Below are 17,576 nucleotides of genomic sequence, written 5' to 3' on the forward strand. Positions count from 1 at the left end.
ATCTAACCAGATTTGATCACATATCAGGCAGGTGCCATAACTCCTGTACTATTTCTGTTCCCCTGTTTGTTGTAATGTCAGGAATAGGAAGTTTGTTTTTAAGTTCAAGAAGGGAATTAGTTGATTGAAAGGAAAGGTGATAGTTCTCCTGTATAAACATAAATTAGGGCATGGGAGTGTCAAATGGCCTTATACTTAGACAATAGGAATCACTGCATTTTTTAAATTGAAAAACATTGTTTTTCATTTTTGAAAATATGTTTATTTTTAGTCTATAACAGAAGCTCTTAGTCTCTTTAATATAGTTTTTATTGTAATCATGCTTTTTTTTTTAAAGGACCTCAATTTGTTGAAATGAGCACTCGAAAATCTAAGAGTAGCAACTTCATATATGCAGAGAACCTTTCACAGGTGAGTATGTCTGTTACCATGAAAGGTGATCAGAATGAGAATACACTATAGACGGAACATGATTGCCACTCAGTGTCTCTTTTGCAAACCACAGCACTCAAAAGGAGAGAAATAACAAAAGGGAATGCCCTGCCGCAGAGGTAGAGTGGGATGGAGGGGATGGGGGGTGAGAGGAATACTGGAATCAGTGGTGGTGGAGAATGGGCACTGGTGGAGGGATGGGTATTCGATCATTGTATAACTGAAACCCAAGCACAAAAATTTGTATGTCTACAACTGTACCTCATGGTGTTTCACTAATAAAAATTTTTAAAAAAAGATGATCAGAAAAATAGTAATCTTTACTGACATCTTCCCTGAGATTTATAAAGAATCACTATTTCTGTTAAGAAAAGCAGTAACTTAATGCTACTTCTTGATTTTGTTCTTGATTATTATTTGTATAGTTGTAATCCTTATGTAAGCTATGTCTTCCAAAATGTGGCCTAATTTTGATTTAGTTTAGTACTATCATGAGAGTTAGTACTTTTAAATTAAATTTAACTCATAAGTATTCATTCCTTTTGATGTCATAAACGAATTTTTTAAATTCATTTTTGACTCGTTCACTGCATGGGTGACTAAATGCAATTGGTTTTATTATTTTTTCTTGTCTGATTGACTTGACTAGAATCTTCATTTAAATACTGGTTAAGAATCGAACATGGCAACAGCAGACATTTTGGAATAGTGTGTCTGTTTTTTGGTCATGAGTATGATTTTTTACAAATGAGTAGATTTTTATAAGGCAGAGTAGATTTTTATAGATGCCCTTGGTCAGATTGAAGAAGTTCCCTTATATTCTTAGTACATTGAGTTTTATTATTATCATGATCATTTAATTTTTAAGCTCATACTACATTTAAAAGGAGATCGTATTTTCTTATATTTCTTAATCTAAGTAGGGAATGGGCATGATATTTCAACCTAGGATTTCTGGGGCTTTACCAGTAACACATTGTGTTCTTAATTAAAACTGTTACTAGCATATATCCCTTTAAATATTCTTGTTTTCTTTTACTTGGAAGAAAAATGATTAACTCTTTCAAATATTTTCATTTGTTATGTGCATGTTTTGCTGTACACACATTTTTGTGTATAGTTCTATTCCTAGAGTCTATACACCTATTTAATCTACCTCCCAGATAACTTTGGAGTGTTTGTAGTTTTTGTTTGGGTTTGGGAGGATGCTTCTTCCGCAGTGCTGCAAACCAGCAGGGCTATACCTAGTGGTGCTTAAGAGCTATGTCCTGTGAGGGATCAAGTCTGGAGCCCTGTACTTGTCTTAAGTCATTCTACCACAAACTAACATTGTAATTCCTTACAGGAATGTGTGTTTTTTTTTAATTCATTTAATTGATTCCTTAGGCTTCAGCTTAGATAATTGTCATCCTCCCCCCCCCCCCATATTATAGTTAAGCGTTACTTATAGGGTGAGTAACTACTTTCTGTATTTCTTCTTGAATGTGTTTACATAGGTCCTCGTGTTTTATTTTGGTTTTTTGGTGGCACACTGAGCTGTGTTCAGGCTTACTCTTGGTTCTGCACTCAGGAGTTACTCCTGGCTGGCTTTGAGGCTAGATGAGTTCTGGAGACGGAACCCAGGTCAGCCACATGCAAAGGAAGCATCTTACTCACTGCACTATTACTCTGACCGCCGAGAATTTTGATTTTTATGATAGATGCAGATTGATTGGGCTTAAACTAAACCAATTTAGATCATGTTGGTTTTTAGAAATTTAAATACAGTACATAAACTTATTAGATTATGTTACATTTTTAAATTCTCTTGATGTTATTCATTGACTGACATATTATACAGAGTGAGGTATTCTGTAGTTTACATGCATTAAAATAGTCCTCAGTCGAGCTCTAAATTTATTGATATAGCTAAAGTAAAACTATCACTTGTTGAATCTTTCACAGTTGAATTCTCATCCTTTTTCTGGGACTTAAAATAGGAAAAAGAACTATTAAATTTGCAGTCCATAAAAATGGTGTCAAAAATCTTAAAGACCAGGATTATTTCGGGAAGCTGAATTAATCATTAATACTTAAATATGATGTGTCATTATATTCTCATTGTTTTAATTTCATTATTGAAATATTTTAATATTGATTTTATTTTCATCAGGTACAAAGAATTTTACGTGAACGATTTTGTCATCAGAGTCCACATAATAACTTATTTGGAGTTCAAGGGCAGTATAAGTAAGTTTAGCTATATCTTTGTTACGGATATTTATGATGCCCTTCACATTCTGCAAAAATCATTCATAAACTTTATCCTAAATGAAAAATTAATACAGTAATTGCACCGTAGCAATGTCCTCCCATTGTTCATCGATTTGCTTGAGTGGGCACCAGTAACGTCTCCATTGTGAGACTTGTTGTTACTGTGTTTGGCATATCCAATACGCCACTGGGAGCTTGCCAGGCTCTGCCGTGTGGGCGGAATACTCTCAGTAGCTTGCCAGGCTCTCCGAGAGGGGTGGAGGAATTAAACCCAGGTCGGCCGCATGCAAAGTAAACGCCCTACCTTCTATGCTATTGTTCGAGCCCAATATAATTAATATAATGATTATATTTATAATATAATATTTTTTATAAAGGTAAAAATATTGCTTTGTTTATAGCAGTGCCTCCCAGAGTGAATAATATTTCATACCACTACTGTCCCGGCATTAGGGACAGTGGAACAATCCAGAGAGGTGACAGTAACCTGTGGTGTGATTTGAAAATGCTTTCTATTTGTTTACTTTGAAGAAAATAGAATTCCATAGGCATTCTGAGTAATTTGTTTTCTAAAAAGAAATGAAATGGTCAGCCAAGTTAACTTATCTATAGAAACCATGCGTCTCAAAGAGCAACTGCAGGTATAACTAGATAATGGTATGTTCTCAGTCGTCTTTTCAATATTGTATAGGTTTTGTTTTCTGTCATGACAGAGCAAATTTGGACCTACAACCAATTCTCACCAGTCAGCTATGGAGTAAAATGTCACTGTTCTCCCTTGTCCCATATACCACCTAAGGTACTGCCAACTTCCTTGGTTTCTCCTTGAGGTTTTTAAAGGGAATTATTGTTGGCCTGCCATCTTCAGCATTCTCCTTGTAGGAATATTGAGAATATAACTATAGAGCAAGAAAGCAGCTTATTTTCTCTGCATCTCAAATTAGTTGTTTAATATATCACCTTGTACATTATTCCAGCTTTCCTTTTAAAATTTTGGTTTCTTTATGCCATTTCAGACATTTAATTGAGCTATTAAAAAGAACTGCTATCAATGGAGAAAGTAACTCTGCTCTTATTATTGGACCCCGAGGATCTGGAAAGACCATGGTAAAGTTACAAATTTCTGTTACTTATTTTGGACAGTTTCCCCCTTTGGAATAATATGGGTTTTATTCATTTTGTGTCTTGTGAGGAAAATCCAAGGTCATACTCCTTTTTTTTACCATTATAATCTGCTGTCAACCTGGGGTAAGCTAAGTTATATGGTGAGTAACAATACCAAGTCTCAGTGTCTTATCGCAGTAGAAATTTGAGGAATTTGATTAGGGTGTTTCAGAATTTTCTTCAATAAGTGCCTTAGGGAATGAAAGTTCCTCTGACTGAAGTGAAATGAATCACAAGGCAATAGCTAAATTTAAGAAAGTGCATTCTGACCTAGGGCAATCATATAGAAGGTCGTTTTTCAATAGCCCTATGCAACCTATTATTGAGGAAGGATTTTTTATTTTAAAATTTACACACCTGCACCAGGTATAGTTAATATGTTTGATATCCTGTATTTGCAACTTATACTGCACAACGATGTTACAGTAACAAATAGAAATAGACTACTATAAGTACAGAAAGTTTACCAGTAAGCAGTGTCTTTACTAAAGGTTCTTTTTCTCCTCACTTAAGCAATATTGACTAATAACATATTGTTTATAAAGCCTGTATTCTTAGCCGCGAACATAGTTGTATCATACATCTTCACTATAATTTTAGAAGGAACAGTACTTCATTCCCATTCTTCCTTTGAAAACTTTTTTGTTCTTGTTAAATGTTTTTGATTTTTTGAAACACATACCTTTTTACCATTGGGTCTAAACACAAAACCACTCTGCAGAGCAGATGCTTGCCCATTGTAGAATGCAGCCCTCTCCCCACCGCTCCACACGCGTACATACACACCTCTGACCACTGCTGGGTGTGGCTGATAAAACAATTCAGTAACCAAAGAATACTCTACAGAACTGGAGAGTTGGCTTATAGAATTGAGCTTACTATGGGGTTGTGGTGGGCAAGATATTCTGGGGGGTATCCTTGGGACACTGGTAGAAAGAAGCAAGCACTCTAGTAGTGGGTGGTGTTGGAACAATGTGTGCTGGAAATCCTGCCATTAACGATATTGGAAATCGTGGTGTTTCAAATAAGAAAAATAAAAGATTTTTAAAAGCCAGTATAAAGATTTTAACTAGGGAAATCTCAGAATTGGGGTACATTCCTTGCATGTTAAGACCCCAAGGTTTTTTTCATTTTTTTTTAGATTTTTATTAGTGAAACACCATGAGTTACAGTTGTAGATTTACAAATTTTTGTGCTTGGGTTTCAATTATACAATCACGAATCACGACCATCCTGTTATTCGTCAATTGCCTCGAGCAGACCCCAGTAACGTCTCCTTCATCCTAGCCCTGAGATTATATTCAAGGCTCTTTAGGAGAATGAGACCCATCATTGTTACTGGTATTTGGCATATTGGGTACGCCATGGGGAGTTGGCCAGACTCTGCCGTGTGCTACATTCGGTAGCCTCCCAGTTTGTCCAAAGTAGGAATGAGATAATAAGATGTCGTGCGGCCGGGAGCTGGTTTTTATAGTCTCTGAGTCTTGGCTGTTGATGGGATTACAATTATACAATGATTGAATGAATACCCACCCCTCTACCAGTGCCCATTCTCTACCACCACTGATCCCAGTATTCCCCCCCATCTCCCATTTCCCCCCCCCCCCCCCGTCCCACCCTGCCTCTGTGGCAGGGCATTCCCCCTTGTTCTCTCTCTCCTCTTGGGTGCTGTGAAGACCCCAAGTTTTTTGTTTTGTTTTGTTTTTTTGTTTTTTAAATTTATTTATTTATTTATTGAATTACTGTGGGAAAGGTTACAAAGCTTTCAAGTTTATGTCTCAGTCATGCAAATATCAAACACATTTCCCTTTACCAATACTTATTTTTTACCATGAAGAACTCCAATAAAACCCCACCCCCCACCCCTCCCCGTCCCTGTGAGGCAGATGAATTCTAGTTAACACTCCATCTGCTTTGATTAGATTCATTGTTTCAATAAAAGATTCACCACTATTATTTAGAGTTTAACCCCCCCCCCCCCAAAATCAGACATGCTGAAAAAGCATTGTGAAGTGATTTGCTTTCTACAGCTGGGTTCAAGAATTAAATGTTGGTTTTGGATTTCTGCTATTTTACCTATTGACCCTGGAAGTATTTCTACTGAAAGTCAGATAGTTAAGAAATTGGTTTCTGTGTTCTGGAGTCGTGGCCGTGCTGGAGAGCCACTCGTGGGGGCAACTGGTGGCCTCGGTAGGGCGTGAAGGACGGACCGAAACGCCCCCCTTCCCATGAGGTTTTAGTCGCCCCCACACTCCCGGCTCATACCTGCTGTCCACAAGGCTCCCATGTGGCCGCCATCTTTCTTTCCAGAGAGGAGAGGGCGAATGGGGCAACACCCTTTCCCCTCCGGCAGACTTGATGGGCTGGATCAACGCATAGTCCGTTCACTTTTCTGCTCCAAGCTGCTGGGTTCTGCATTAAGTCCTTGTGCTTCTGGGGCCGTGGCCGTGCTGGAGAGCCGCTCACTGGGGGCAACTGGTGACCTCGGTAGGGCGTGAAGAACGGACCGAAACGCCCCCCTTCCCCTGAGGTTTTAGTCGCCCCCACACTCCCGGCTCATACCTGCTGTCCGCAAGGCTCCCATGTGGCCGCCATCTTTCTTTCCAGAGAGGAGAGGGCGAATGGGGCAACACCCTTTCCCCTCCGGCAGACTTGATGGCCTGGATCAACGCATAGTCCTTTCACTTTTCTGCTCCAAGCTGCTGGGTTCTGCATTAAGTCCTTGTGCTTCTGGGGCCGTGGCTGTGCTGGAGAGCCGCTCGCGGGGGGCGACTGGTGACCTCGGTAGGGCGTGAAGGACGGACCGGAACGCCCCCCGACCCCTGAGGTTTTAGTCGCCCCCACACCCCCGGCTCATACCTGCTGTCCACAAGGCTCCCATGTGGCCGCCATCTTTCTTTCCAGAGGGAGGAGGGCGGAAGAGAGCAACACCCTTTCCCCTCTGGGCAGAAGACCCCAAGTTTTATCCCTGTCAACTCATTGCCTCCTGAGCTAGGTAGTAGCTAGCCTTGAGCACTGGTAAGCACCAAATTGCCAGGCGCAAGCACTAAAATTTATCAGGCTTGTGGTACCAAGTATCTCTGGGAATGACCCCCAAGTCCCAGTTATTACTGGTGAGGGCCCCTTCTCCCCCAAAATAAGAAAAATTATAGCATGTTAATTGTTAGTAAAGATGTATGTGATATTTACTATGCAAAAACTTGTCAAAAATCAAAAAAACAATGTTAGTTGGTATGAAAACCTATAATTACAAAAATGTGAAAATTTATAATTAAATAATTTATGATTACATATCATTTTTCAGTATAATCATAAAGAATATTTAGCAATAATTATTAACATTTATCAATGGTAATTTTTGCTATAAGCTCTTAAGTTTTTTTTAATAAGGACTTTATGACAACTGACAGCAAACGTCTCTTACTCAATTTAGCCTAAGTTGTATTTCTTATCTTTTCAGTTTTTATTTCATGCAAACTTGTAAAATATTTCTCACAGTATTTCATAGAAATTGAAACGAACTATTGCTCAGTGAATGCCACATATTTATGAAGCCCAGGGCTTGATCCTTGGCATCTCTCTCTCTTCCCCACCCCCAAAAAAACAAAACAAAAATTGGGGCTAGAAATTGGAAATCATTCAGCATTGTATTTAATATTTTTCAGTTAATTTTTGGTGATAGAGAAAATGTTAAATAACCTATAATAAATTTAAGAAAATGAAGTTCTTAAAGCAACCACAGTTTAGTGTGGCTTGTAGAAAACATTTCTTTGTAATCTTGCGGATTGTTTCTACATACTCCCCAGATGTTTGGGTGAAAGATTGAGGAATGTGCATCAATTCTGACCCAGGTATCTAGAGAAAAGTCGAGACATTAGATGTTATAGTTAAACTTTTTTTTTTAATCTGTAATGAATCTGCAGCTTTGTTTAATTCTTATGCTGATGTCTTTATATTATTTCTGTTAATCATACTTTTGAAATAAGATTTTACCTAGGGTAAATTTTTTTTAACTTTTATTATTTAGTTAGTAAACCACGCTTTGAAAGAACTAATGGAAGTAGAAGAAGTGAGGGAAAATGTATTACAAGTTCACCTAAATGGTAAGTATGTTACTTTGCCAGTGAAAATCATATAATTTGCCTTGTTAGCTTTTATATAATGAAATTAATTCAGTTGTAAGTCGATTACTGGATCCATGTTTAACAACTTTGTTTATTTAATGTGTACTATAACTAGTTTAAGTAACAACTAGATCTATCAGTAATAATTAGTCATCACATCACTTGCTTCTAGAAGGTAAAAATAATAGTATAGCTAGAGGTTTAAGGTTTCTGTGTTCTTATCTATTAAATGCTTTGAGACTATCAAACATTTTCACTGCCAAATTTTAAAAAGTAAATACTGTATAATAATTGATATTTTTAGGTCATTTTAAAAGCATTAGAAAATTTACTTGACTGGAAAATAAAGTGTACTGTATGAAATGTGTATTTAATTTTAACTAAACATCTTTAAATGGACTTTATTTCAGGATTGCTACAGATCAATGATAAAATTGCCTTAAAGGAAATTACAAGGCAGTTAAACCTGGAAAATGTAGTTGAAGATAAAGTTTTTGTGAGTATCATGTCCCTTTTTTTTTTAAATCAAGACTGTGTACATATATTTAAATTTTGAATGATTAAGGGTTTATAGATTCCTGATTAAATTATGTTTTAACTAAAACTTAAAATGTAAGTTTCTTGTCATTGAAATGTTATCGTATTAGAATGTAGTTATTCATCAAATTTGTATATTAAGAATATTATGCTTGTTATATAAAACAGCTAAGACTGTTCTGGGTTTCTGTAGGTATTACCTGCAATATAAATAATCTGATTATCTATTTTTAGAGATTATTTTACTTTTAAGTGTTTGGACCTCACCCAGTATTTCTCAGGGCTTTTTCTACCCTATGTACCCAGGAATTACTCCTGGCAGTGATTGGGGGATCAGAAGGGAACTGTATGTAGTTCTACAGATTCAACCAGGGTTGGCCATGCTCACAATAAGTGCCTTAACCCTGTATCATCTCTCTGGTCTCCTAAATTGATATACTTTAAAAATTTAAATACTCACCATCCATTTCTAATCTATAAAACTTGGGCAGCATGTGAGTAGTAGAAAATACAGAAGCAAAAAAGGGTGAATTTGTTTTGTCTTAGTAACTATTTGACTATCTGATAATCAATATGGTTTTATCTTAATTTCTGAGTTTATCTGTTATAAGCATACTTTTATTATGCTTCATAGAGTTATTCTAAAGAAAAAGTGGAATTAAGCATACTTAATTATTGGGTCATAATGTATAATTCTCAGTTAACTCTTGCTATCAAAAAAATGTTTTCCAAAACTTTTCCCATACTTTCATGTTATATTTTGTAAATTTCAGGACAGTAGACTCTTGTTACTTGAAAGATTCTAATTAGAAATGTTTTAAAGGGCTGGAAAAATATTATGGGGATTATAAGGTACTCAGATGAGTTGATGCCACTTAGTTTGATCCTGGCACCACGTATGGGTCCCCCAAGCACTGCCAGGAGTTACACCAAGCATCACTGGTTGTGAACCCCCAACTTCTGCACCCAACTATTTTCATTTGTTTTAGCAATAAAATTAATTTGAATCTTGTAAGAGCCTCATGTCTTTGAAGATGTAAAATGCAATTCAGCTTAGAATCTAGCCAGCAATTCATGCTTTCTAGGAAAAAAATAGATGACATGATAATGCATATATCTAAGGGCCTACTCCTTCATTCTTTATTTCATGAATGTCTTGTTATCTTTTTGTTATACAGGGAAGCTTTGCTGAAAACCTTTCATTTCTCCTTGAAGCTTTAAAAAAAGGTAAATACAGCATATTTAGCACTACCAAAATATACTTAATTCTCTTATAATGGTTATACATTCTCTTAAAACAAATACAGAAATATTTTAAAAAATGTAAAATAATTACTGTAATTCAACTACTATAATAGTGATCTATCATTTTTCATTGAATTTTTATTTATTCACCTTTATGATTAGAGATACAATATCATTACAGATACCATACCATATAACATATTATTAGAGGTACCATTCAAATAAAATAATCTTCCATAATGTCATGAAGTCTGTTCACATTAACTAACAGTACCTTGTTAGCATCTTGTTAGTAGTAGGTTTTTAAGTTAGCATATTGTTAGTAAGTTTTTAAATTTTATAATCATTTTTATGATTCTTATGTATTTTAAATATGTAACTTAATTAAAGGTAAAGGCCCTCCCGTTGATCGTCGATTTGCTCGAGCGGGCCCAGTAACGTCTCCATTGGAGACTTTGTTGTTACTGTGTCTGGCATATCGAATACTCTCGGTAGCTTGCCGGGCTCTCCGAGAGGGGCGGAGGAATCGAACTCGGGTCGGCCATGTTGGCCGCTTGTAAGGCAAACGCCCTACCCGCTGTGCTATCGCTCCAGTCCTGTAACTTAATTATAATTAAATATTAGAAACTACTAGTATCATTTGTGGTATTTTATTCTAACTTTTCTTAATTCAGAAGAAATGCTTAGATGATCATTCTCTTACTATCTCAAGATAAATTTCAGTAAAAATTCTTAATTAAAAGGTACCTCACTTAAAAATGTATACATAGCTTTAGAAGGTTCCCTTTCTAATTTATGGGAACTTTTTTCTCTGTAAATTAGTAAACAGTATTTTTTAATGATGTTGTTCATTGAACTCAAATTCTCAAATATGCCAGGTAGGCATTTCACCAGTGTGCTATATTTACAAGTTACTAGTTTGCCTGTCAAATAGAAAAAAATTATTTTAGTTTGATTTGTATAATTTTCATAGTTATAATGTTTATCATTACATATTCTTGCCACTAATACTGATTTGTGGGCTGGAGCTATAACACAGCGGGTAGGGCATTTGCCTTGCACGCAGCCAGCATGGCCGACCCGAGTTCGATTCCTTTGCCCCTCTTGGAGGACCCGGCAAGCTACCGAGAGTATCTCGCCCGCACGGCAAAGCCTGGCAAGCTACCTGTGTCATATTCAATGTGCCAAACACAGTAACAACAAGTCTCAGGATGGAGATGTTACTGGGCCCGCTCAAGCAAATCAGTGAACAACGGGAGGACAGTGACAGTGACAGTGATTTGTGTGTTTCTGTTGTATTCTTTATTTTGTTGGTTTTATTCTATTAATATCATACTTATTTGTGGGAATTTTTTATTTGTTTATTTGGGGGTCACAACTGGCTGTGCTCTCGGGGATCAATCCGGGAGGGCTTGGGGGACCATATAATGTTGAACTCCATCAGCCATGTGCCAGGCAAGTTCCCTGCCCATTGTGCTATCACTCCAGTTCCAGGTTTTATGAGAATTCTTACACTTTTCATTTACATTTGGATTGGACTTTTTCTTTCTGTTGAATGGAAGTTGTAAATTTTTCACATAATCATATGTTTTTTTCTCCTTCAGAGTCTAAAGACATTCTTTCATGTTTTCATTTCATATATGTTACAATTTAGACAATGAGTAGAATTTATTTTGATGTGAATTACAGAAAATAATCTTGGCAAACCATTTTTTCCCAGTGATAGAGAATGCTTTTTATTTTTAATCAAATACTACATAATCTATTATGTACGCTTATTTTACTGGGGGGCAGTGATCTCCTAGGCAGTGTTTAGGGAGCTCTGGAGCTACAATAATTGGCCTGCCAGGCAGGACCATTTTGTGCTGGGACCCAGTGGTTGGGTGCTTGGAAGTAAGAGGGCTGTATCTGCTGTATCCGTATCTGTATATTGTGGCTTAAGGCATGCAGTCCTGGGAGTCAGGCTTGTATCCTTTGACATGGATGGCATATATTGCTGATCACTGAACTGTCACCCAGCCCTTTGGGTCTCTTTCATGTGGTTTTATGCCAATTTGGTTAGTGTTTCCGGTGAACTTGCTACGTTACATTAACTATTAGAGCAAGTTCACCGGATTTTCTTTAAAATTATTCATGCAAACCTGAAGCCTGAAATCTTAACCCCTGCCCTCACCCCTGAAGCTTGATATCATATACTAGAAGTTTGTCTGGTAAAGTATTTTTGATTATCATGGTGAGAAAATGAATACAGACCCATGTTGAACTTACCCTGTTGTTGTAGGTCAAAACTTGTGTTTAGAATGATTAAAAGTAATTTGGCTGACCTTCCTTGTCTAGCTGTTTTTAATAAAAATACTTATGTGGGAGGTATACTTTGCATTTCTACTAATAAAATAATTCTCTTGAAGCAAGAGTTTTATTAATTAGATTTGTTTGACTTGTTATTGGTTTCTCATATATTTAATTCCAAAGTATTTTTGCCTATGATGAGATTAAAAGAACTTCGTCAATTTTCTGGTGACGTCAGAAGAATAAAATTTCCTAATTTTTCATCAGTAAAGTTCTGGATATAGTAGATAGTGGACTTCTTAAAAACAATATTCTCTTTGTCTCATGAAGAATTTCTTTGCTGTTGGATAAATATATGTACAACTTCAATAAGTGTCCTTCCTAAAGTAGGTTATCATTGGGTGCTGAATTAAATTTTAAAAAATGAAAAGCAGTAATTTTTTTTTGAAATTTAGAAAGGTTGTTTTAATTTAATTGCTTATTAAGACTCTTTTCATCTTACCTTAGGTAAACGAACTACTAGTTGCCCAGTGATCTTTGTATTAGATGAATTTGATCTTTTTGCTCATCATAAAAATCAGACACTCCTCTATAATCTTTTTGATGTTTCTCAGTCTGCACAGACTCCAATAGCAGTGATTGGTCTTACATGTAGATTGGTAAGTCTGTTTTTAAAATGATTAGAATATTTAGAAAGTTAAAAACTAATTACTTTTATAGTCATTATGAGGCCATTATGAGGCCATTATATTAGATATTTACAATTGTGATATGCCATATGCCATTTATACTACTATTGACCTCAGATCGAAGAAAACAAAAACAAATATCACACATTCTTATAAATTAATGCCTCCCTCCTCCCTCTAGTGGTATCAGGATTTTTAAAATACGAAGTCAGGTTATGCTGTAGCACTACATGTAGCACTGTCCTCCCGTTGTTCATATATTTGCTCGAGCAGGCCCAGTAATGTCTCCATTGTGAGACTTTGTTGTTACTGTGTTTGGCATATTGAATACGTCACGAGTGGCTTGCCAGGCTTTGCCGTGCGGGCAAGATACTCTCGGTAGCTTGCCAAGCTCTCCGAGAGAGGCAGAGGAATCAAACCCGGCTCAGTGGGGCTGGCTGTGTGCAAGGCAAATGCCCTACCATTGTGCTGTCACCCCAGCCCTAAGTTATGCTAAAATATACAATTAGAAAATATAGTTAAATAATCTATTTCATAAAATCACTATTTTTTTTAATTTTTTCTTTTTTGGGGTCACACCCGGTGATTCACAGGGGTTGCTCCTGGTTCTGCACTCAGGAATTACCCCTGAGTGATCAGGGGACCATATGGGATGCTGGGAATCGAACCCGGGTCGGCCGCGCACAAGGCAAACACCCTGCCCGTTGTGCTATTGTTCCAGCCCCAAAAACATCACTAATTTTTTTTTTTGCTTTTACATTTAAAACTCTATAATTTTAATGCACAAATCACCTATCTCAACTTGTTAAGATCATGTCTCCTAAAATGGACAGAATTTGTTCTTTCAGGTTACCATAATCCTGGCTCTGCACTCAGGAATATCCCCTAGTGGTGCTCAGGGTTATGAAATATGGTTATGAAATGCTGGGAATTGAACTCGAGTCAGCTACGTGCAAGGCAAACGCCCTACCCACTGTGCTGTCACTCCAGCCCCAGAAATAACTTCTTGCTCTGCACTCAGGGATCACTCCTGGTGGTACTCGGGAGACCATATAGGATGCGGGGTATCAAACCTGGGTCACCTACATGCAAGGCAGACGCCCTTCTCACTTTACTATCTCTCCAGCCCCATCTTGGGGGAATTTTCTAATGACTTGACTATGGTCTTCTTGTCACATACATGTGACAACTATATGAATGTTGGACCTTTTTACTTTGAATAGCTATTGCAGCCTTTTTTGTACTTATCCTTCTTAACTCCCAAGAGTATGAACTTTCTGAATTTAGGTAAAACTGGTCTTCAAGTATAACACTTTTTTTTTCATACAGTGAGTGGCATGCATCTAAAGCTGTAGCCTCCTCTTCTCTTCTCTAGTTTAGGTTAATATCAGGGCCATTCATTTTCTCTCTTTGCCTGCAGTTCTCTCTTTTTCCATTTTAAAGGAAGCACTCCTTGACAAAAGCAGTTTTAGCGTACGGGTTGAGAAAGTACCTTCCTTACAGCCAAAATGTCTTCCTTTGTATATAAGTAACGGGCAAATATTATGGTCCTATTGAAGAATCAAAAAAAAAGTATCAATTGCTCCTTATCATTGTTACTAGAGGCCTTTTCTGCTATTTGTGTGTAATTACCCAACTGTCCTGTTCTTTGGTGTATAATATCTGTGTGCCCATGTTTATAGGAAAAAAGAGCAAATTGGAATAAGTACTTGCCAGAAAATGTAGAAATCCTTCTTCACATTGTTAATTTTTGTTTACTGCCTTCCACTAATATCTTTTATTTCCATCTCTTTTTTCCATACCCAAGGCTTGTAGAGAGCATTGTTTCTGCGATATAGATTGATGATAAAGAACTGTACTTAATAGAAGATAATGTATAATATTTCTCGACATAACTGTCTTCTCTTTGTTGGTACTATACTTTTCTCAAACCTTTTGGTATTACCCTTTCCCTTTCCTCTCACCCCAACTAGTCTTCCATCTTCCTTCCTAATTTTTTTCTACCTTTGATTACTTGAATTCTTTCCTCTATATTATCACCATCATCATATCATGAATCTTTTTGTTTTTCGTTTTTTGGAGGGAGGGGGGTGCAGAGTGCACCCAGCTTTGCAAGGGTCTGCTCCCAGCTTTGTACTCAGGGTTGATCCTGGTGGTGCTTGGACAGTGCAACCCTGAGAATCCAACCCAGACCCTCACACATGGAAGGCAACTGCTCTTCCACATAGCCACAGTCCCAGCCCAACAGCTTCTTGTTTGCCTTCAAGAAAAATCTTAAATGTCTGTAATTTAAGCTTTGCTAACCACTTTTTTTAAAAACTTTTTTTTACTATTGAGAGTACTCTGATTTTTAATCTCTTGTTTTGATTTCAAAAAATGCAAATACAAGTGTTCTAAAATAGTAATGCTTAAAAAAAAAAGTCAGAACACAAAATAACAAACTAATGTCATAATGTGTTCCTGTTCATTTTCTCTTCTACAGTTGGAAGAGGAATTAGAATTTAAGTATAATTTTAGCTTAGACTTGTGGATAGTGGAGGCCAGAGCAATAGTACAGCACTAGGGTTCTTGCCTAGCATGCAGCCAACCAGGATTGTATCTCTGGCATCCTATATGGTCTCCTGAGCCTACCAGGACTGATCCCTGAGCCCAGAACCTTGAATAAGCCCTGAGCACTACCTGGTATAGTCCCCTTCAAGAAAATTGTGGGTAGTTCCATGAACTGAAATTTCTCCATCATACATTCTGCTGGTTCAGCTGTTGTTACATACAACAGTGAAGATGGTTAAATATCATGTAATTTATTTCACTGCTTTTATTATCTTAGTTTTTGCTTAATCTGAATTCTACACAGAATTGTAAAAATCCTTATTAAGTTCTTCATTGCTGTGGCATACAACTAGTAACAGTTATCGTTTTTTTACTAATCCATATTTTAGAATGTTAAAGATTGAGAATAACCTGATAGGCATGGCATCACCAAAAAAAGGTTTTAGTAGGAGATTACTGAAGTAACTTGCATAAAATAAAGTCTTAGTGTTGGTTTATTTCCAGACCACACTTCACCTTTACTGCTGTAATCTTTGGGAGATTTTTAATTTTCATTTTTAAATAAATTTTAAAGACTGTAATTTTAAATTTTAAACACTTGCATATTTTTAATGCTTAATTTTATCTCATAGGATTATAAGCATTGCTAGTCATAGACGATGGCCAGATACTTAAATCTAATGCTGTGTTGTCTTTTTTTAAACACACATCTTAATAGGGAATTTCTTTTGTTTTTAAGGATATTTTGGAACTCTTAGAAAAGAGAGTGAAGTCACGATTTTCTCACCGGCAGATACACATCATGAATTCATTTGGTTTTCCACAGTATCTTAAAATATTTAAAGAACAGTTATCTCTACCTGTAGAATTTCCAGACAAACTTTTTGCAGAGAAGTGGAATGAGCATGTACAGGTAACACGGAAAATGGGTATTAATGATAGCATAATAGTATCTTGCTGCATTTGAAAGCTGTTAAAATTTACAAATTTGTAAAGGAGCACAGAATTTCAAATGTTATATATAATTTCAAATGTCTCATAAAATCACATTTATTTTTTGGTGTGAAGGGACGTGCATTATGTGGTATTTGGGCCCAACCCAGCAATGCTGACTGTCCACAAAGGCTACACCTAAGGATTCTAAATTTACCTGCCTATAAGTTGATGACTATACCTAAGGTGGAGATTAGCGGGTGTCATGGCTCTAACCCAGGGCCTTGCCAAGCTCCTGGATTTTTTCCTTCTCCAATCAATTGCTTTATAAAATTTTGCTTTTTAAATCTAGCATAAGGATTTTTTCCTTTTCCAATCAATTGCTTTATAAAATTTTGCTTTTTAAATCTATTCATAACAATCTCTAATGTTAATTTTTCTTTTTTCAAATCTTATAAATAACTTTTTTTCTCATTAAGTCTATTAAGAAGTAATAAAGAGGCCAGAGAGCTAACTCAGTGGGCTCAGAGCATGCTTTGAGTCTAGAAGTCCAGGGGTTGATCCCCAACACCACTGGAAGTGACAATCCCCCCCCCCCATCACCACCAATCCTAAATCTAAAAAAAAATAAACAAATGACAAAAAACAAGAGGCAGTATGAAAATTGTGACACCTCTCTCTGTATTAATTTATATTGGCAAATCTCATTATTTAGGATCTGAAGCCTAGAGGATCCTTGATGCCAAAGTATATGTAGCCCTGTAGCACTGTCCTCCCGTTGTTCATCAAATCACTCTAGCAGGCACCAATAACATCTCTGTTGTGAGACTTGTTACTGTTTTTGGCATATTGAATATCCCATGGGTAGCTTGCAAGGCTTTCTGGCGGGATACTCTCGGTAGCTTGCCGGGCTTTCCGAGAGGGACAGAGAAATTGAACCCACGTCGGCAGCGTGCAAGGCAAACGCCCTACCCACTTGTGCCAGTGCTCCAGCCCAAAGTGTATGTTTTAAAGATTTACTAAACTTTATACATTTTGTGGGCTGCAGCGATAGCAAAGCAGTAGGGCATTTGCCTTGCTCGCAGCCAGCCCGGCCGAGCCAGGTTCGATTCCTCCACCCCTCTCGGAGAGCCTTGCAAGCTACTGAGAGTATCTCGCCCGCACAGCAAAGCCTGGCAAGCTACCCGTGATGTATTCAATATGCCAAACACAGTAACAACAAGTCTCACAGTGGAGACATTACTGGGCCTGCTCGAGCCAATTGATGAACGGGAGGACAGTGTTTGTTTTTTTATAGATTTTATAAATTTACCTGCCCATAAGTTGATGGCCTAACAAACAAATTGTTATATTAGCTGAG

The 17,576-nt window shown here is 37.0% G+C and overlaps 1 protein-coding gene across 3 annotated transcripts in view; it reads left to right on the plus strand.

Annotated features, from left to right (window-relative positions):
* The window catches only part of ORC4 (origin recognition complex subunit 4), a 52,958-nt gene that overhangs the window by 21,479 nt on the left and 13,903 nt on the right, over window positions 1-17,576 (plus strand). For all 3 annotated transcript variants that reach the window (XM_056117704.1, XM_056117705.1, XM_056117706.1), the window contains exons 2-9: window positions 338-411; window positions 2,585-2,661; window positions 3,702-3,792; window positions 7,877-7,952; window positions 8,384-8,469; window positions 9,689-9,737; window positions 12,552-12,703; window positions 16,023-16,196. In XM_056117704.1, coding sequence (XP_055973679.1) covers window positions 355-411; window positions 2,585-2,661; window positions 3,702-3,792; window positions 7,877-7,952; window positions 8,384-8,469; window positions 9,689-9,737; window positions 12,552-12,703; window positions 16,023-16,196 — 762 coding nt within the window. In that variant the 5' untranslated portion in view covers window positions 338-354. The remainder of the gene's footprint in view (window positions 1-337; window positions 412-2,584; window positions 2,662-3,701; window positions 3,793-7,876; window positions 7,953-8,383; window positions 8,470-9,688; window positions 9,738-12,551; window positions 12,704-16,022; window positions 16,197-17,576) is intronic.

The sequence above is a fragment of the Sorex fumeus genome, unplaced genomic scaffold (genome assembly GCF_029834395.1).
Source record: "Sorex fumeus unplaced genomic scaffold, SorFum_2.1 ptg000035l, whole genome shotgun sequence".
In the NCBI taxonomy this organism is placed as follows: domain Eukaryota; kingdom Metazoa; phylum Chordata; class Mammalia; order Eulipotyphla; family Soricidae; genus Sorex; species Sorex fumeus.